This window comes from Oratosquilla oratoria, chromosome 43 (genome assembly GCF_046742065.1).
Source record: "Oratosquilla oratoria isolate Oo_2021 chromosome 43, ASM4674206v1, whole genome shotgun sequence".
Lineage (NCBI taxonomy): Eukaryota > Metazoa > Arthropoda > Malacostraca > Stomatopoda > Squillidae > Oratosquilla > Oratosquilla oratoria.
Window position 1 is genome coordinate 8,560,827 of NC_134819.1, and position 3,228 is coordinate 8,564,054.

The 3,228-nt window shown below is 59.4% G+C and overlaps 1 protein-coding gene across 1 annotated transcript in view; it reads left to right on the plus strand.

Annotated features, from left to right (window-relative positions):
* Positions 1-2,855, plus strand: part of LOC143021976 (uncharacterized) — a 3,223-nt gene extending 368 nt beyond the window's left edge. Inside the window, exons 2-3 of the mRNA XM_076179901.1 lie at positions 1,880-2,271; positions 2,515-2,855. Coding sequence (XP_076036016.1) covers positions 1,880-2,271; positions 2,515-2,806 — 684 coding nt within the window. The 3' untranslated portion in view covers positions 2,807-2,855. The remainder of the gene's footprint in view (positions 1-1,879; positions 2,272-2,514) is intronic.
* The last annotated feature ends 373 nt before the right edge of the window (positions 2,856-3,228 follow it).

Below are 3,228 nucleotides of genomic sequence, written 5' to 3' on the forward strand. Positions count from 1 at the left end.
TCATGCAGGTAAGTCTGGTTCCTGCTCGTGCTCGTGTTCTCGTAGGGAGCTCTACCTGTTCTCCTGCAGTTTTTCCCCTTCGGTGTTATGTCCAGACACCTTTGGGACACCCCGTCTATGATTACCATTATTCTATTTTCAGACCAAACGCTTGTGTGTGGAATCCGGCTGCACAGCCAGGATCTCGTCAGACGGCCACCACGACCTCTGCTCCCGCCATACCCCTTGTTTCTCACAAGCTGGCGTTGTGTGCAAAGCGCGGGTTGAGGAGATTCGTGCTGCTCCTCCCAAAACCCGTTCCAAGCTAGCTGCCCTCGAACTCCTTCGGGAGGCATGGCGCAGAGCTCGGAAATTGAAATCCGCTGACGACCCCCCCCCTAGTGTGGGCGGATCCGGCGTTAGGCGTGGAATTGGGCCTCGTTCGCCCTCGCCATCCGTCTCCCTATGTCTCCGAGACTTCCGTTGGTGCACAACCTGGGCCTCTCGGAGTACAAGGGGACGAGTCTGATGTTGCGGAGTATGGTGTCCCCGAGCGTCCTCAGGCCTCTCGGCAGCCCCATACATCCGACCATCAAGGGTCCTTAAAACCCTTACGGCTTGCTTTGTCAAGCACCCCCACGACCTCTGCTCCCGCCATACCCCTTGTTTCTCACAAGCTGGCGTTGTGTGCAAAGCGCGGGTTGAGGAGATTCGTGCTGCTCCTCCCAAAACCCGTTCCAAGCTAGCTGCCCTCGAACTCCTTCGGGAGGCATGGCGCAGAGCTCGGAAATTGAAATCCGCTGACGACCCCCCCCCCCCTAGTGTGGGCGGATCCGGCGTTAGGCGTGGAATTGGGCCTCGTTCGCCCTCGCCATCCGTCTCCCTATGTCTCCGAGACTTCCGTTGGTGCACAACCTGGGCCTCTCGGAGTACAAGGGGACGAGTCTGATGTTGCGGAGTATGGTGTCCCCGAGCGTCCTCAGGCCTCTCGGCAGCCCCATACATCCGACCATCAAGGGTCCTTAAAACCCTTACGGCTTGCTTTGTCAAGCACCCCCACGAACTCGTCTTCCTCCCTAGTTCACTCGCGTGAACCCGGCAGGAAATCTCGCTCGAAAAAGAGGTCTGCCTCACCGAGGTCCAGGACGCTCAGCTTGTCCCCACCCTCCACAGCCTCTCCCCCCAACTCACCCTCCCTTCCTCGCTCTCCTTTTCCTCGCCGTAAATCCCACAAGGGCAGGGAGCCGGAGGACGAAACGAGGGGAGAGGGAACTCTGGCTGCCCAAGTGGCTGCCCTCCTTCCGTCCCTGATAGGCCCCGTCCTTGAATCGGCCCTATCACATTATCCGGCCTTTCAGGCCGCGCAAATCATAACGCACCCCTCTCCAGAGCAACCTCCTATTGAACCTACGGCTCTAGCCCCCCCTCCCACTCTCCCTCCTGGTCCTTCCCTCCGCCCCTCCGTGCCGGCGACAGGTATAGGACTAGAAGGCCCCTCTCAGGAGGAACCCCCCAATCAGACGTCCGTCGGGTTGGACGGGGTGGAGGACCACTACAGTTCTTCTTTACCTTATCCTCCTACCATGACGGACTCTTTTGAGTTCCGCCCCTTCTCATGGTGTGACCTTCCCCGGTCCTGGGAGTACTCGTTTGGAGAAGGCCACAAGCTAGTGGCCTGGTCTCCCGACTACTCGCTACCGGAGGGCTGGAGGAGGAGAGATGACGTTATCCTAAAGTGGGCCAACGACGAGGAGGGGGCTAAGGTTCTATATAAGATTCGACCCCTCTCCGCCCCGGCCTCCACGCCCTCCAGGATTTCCACCTCTAACACTCTGGACGCATTAGGTGCTCTCCTGGAGAACCCTCGTTTAAACCCTGATGGGCATATGTTTGTCGACAGGTCGGGGACTCGCCGGCGGTAGCACTCTCCCCAAACGCCTGGTTCCCGCAGGAGAAAGGGGAGAAGGCCTTAGACATCCCTGCTCTCTTCGAGCGGGCCCAAGACCAACCCAAGACGGTTCCTCCTCGACGGCATATCCCTTCATCATTCCCCGTCGTCCTGCCACCACCCTTCGCGCCGGAGGGCCTGCGCGATTGCTTATGGCACTCGGGCAGGGACCCCGCCCTCCCCCATCAACTTAGTGAACCGGAGGCTAAGTTGCTGACGACGGAGGCCTCGACCAGACAAGACCTTGCCTCTACCATCTCGACCGTCACGGCAATCGCGATGATGAGGAACTGGCTGACGACGCTCGCCACGAGCTTTGAGGACTTCCCGCGGGAAGAATTGAGGTGAGTGGGATATTTCAATCTATACAGAGGGTCCAGACCTGTCCTGGCGAGAGACGCTCAGGTAGCGTCTTCACCCAGGACGGAGCCTCTTGACTAGCGCCCGAGGACGAGGTCGTTCGGAAACGACCTCGGCCTCGCATATGTTATACGTTCTACAATTGAGCGATGTGACTTTATTACACCCTCCGGGGATCGGGATCCTTCTCGCCCTACTAATTTGATTCGCGTGTTTTCTGTATACAGAGACACCCTGGCGGCACTCTCTACCGTGGCAGAGGGTACAGCCAACATGGCGTCATCAGCCCTACCCCCAGCAGCGAGGGCCTTCACCGCGGCTCGTTTGGCGGCTCGTCAGTCTGCAACGCGGTCGGCCCCGGAGATAGCTCGCCGGGGCGTGGTGAGAGCAGCTCCCCTTTCCCGTGGTCTGTTCGACCAGGAAGCGACAGACCGCGTCTTCGCTACGGTCCCGACCGTCATCCAGATCCAACAACCCTCCCAACCTTCGGAGACACGCGATAGTGACCATCTCCGCTAGCACAGTTCTGGACTTCCTGTCTTGGCTAGCTGACACCACCAACAGGGCACCGGCGAACGATCTCGGCTCACTCCGCAGCCCTCGCTGATCCACTCTGCTTCGGCATGAACATCAGAGTGCCACAAAGGGAGCGAAACCTTCTAATGAAGGGGATCCGCGCCTCGAGAGAGCCGAGACGTCAGCCGGTCCTAGCCTGGTCCTTGCATCGTGTTCTGCAGTACCTGACGTTCGAAGGGACCATCATGGAGGGGGAACACTTCCTTCAACGTGCCGTCTTTCTGCTCGCCCTGGCTACGGGTTATAGGGCGTCACAGCTGGCGGCGATCACCCGCCACCAGTCCTTCTCCAACCTGGAGGAGGACTGCTCTGCCCTAACTCTCGCTCCACCTAGCCAAGAATGAGCAGGCGGACGACATGATTGG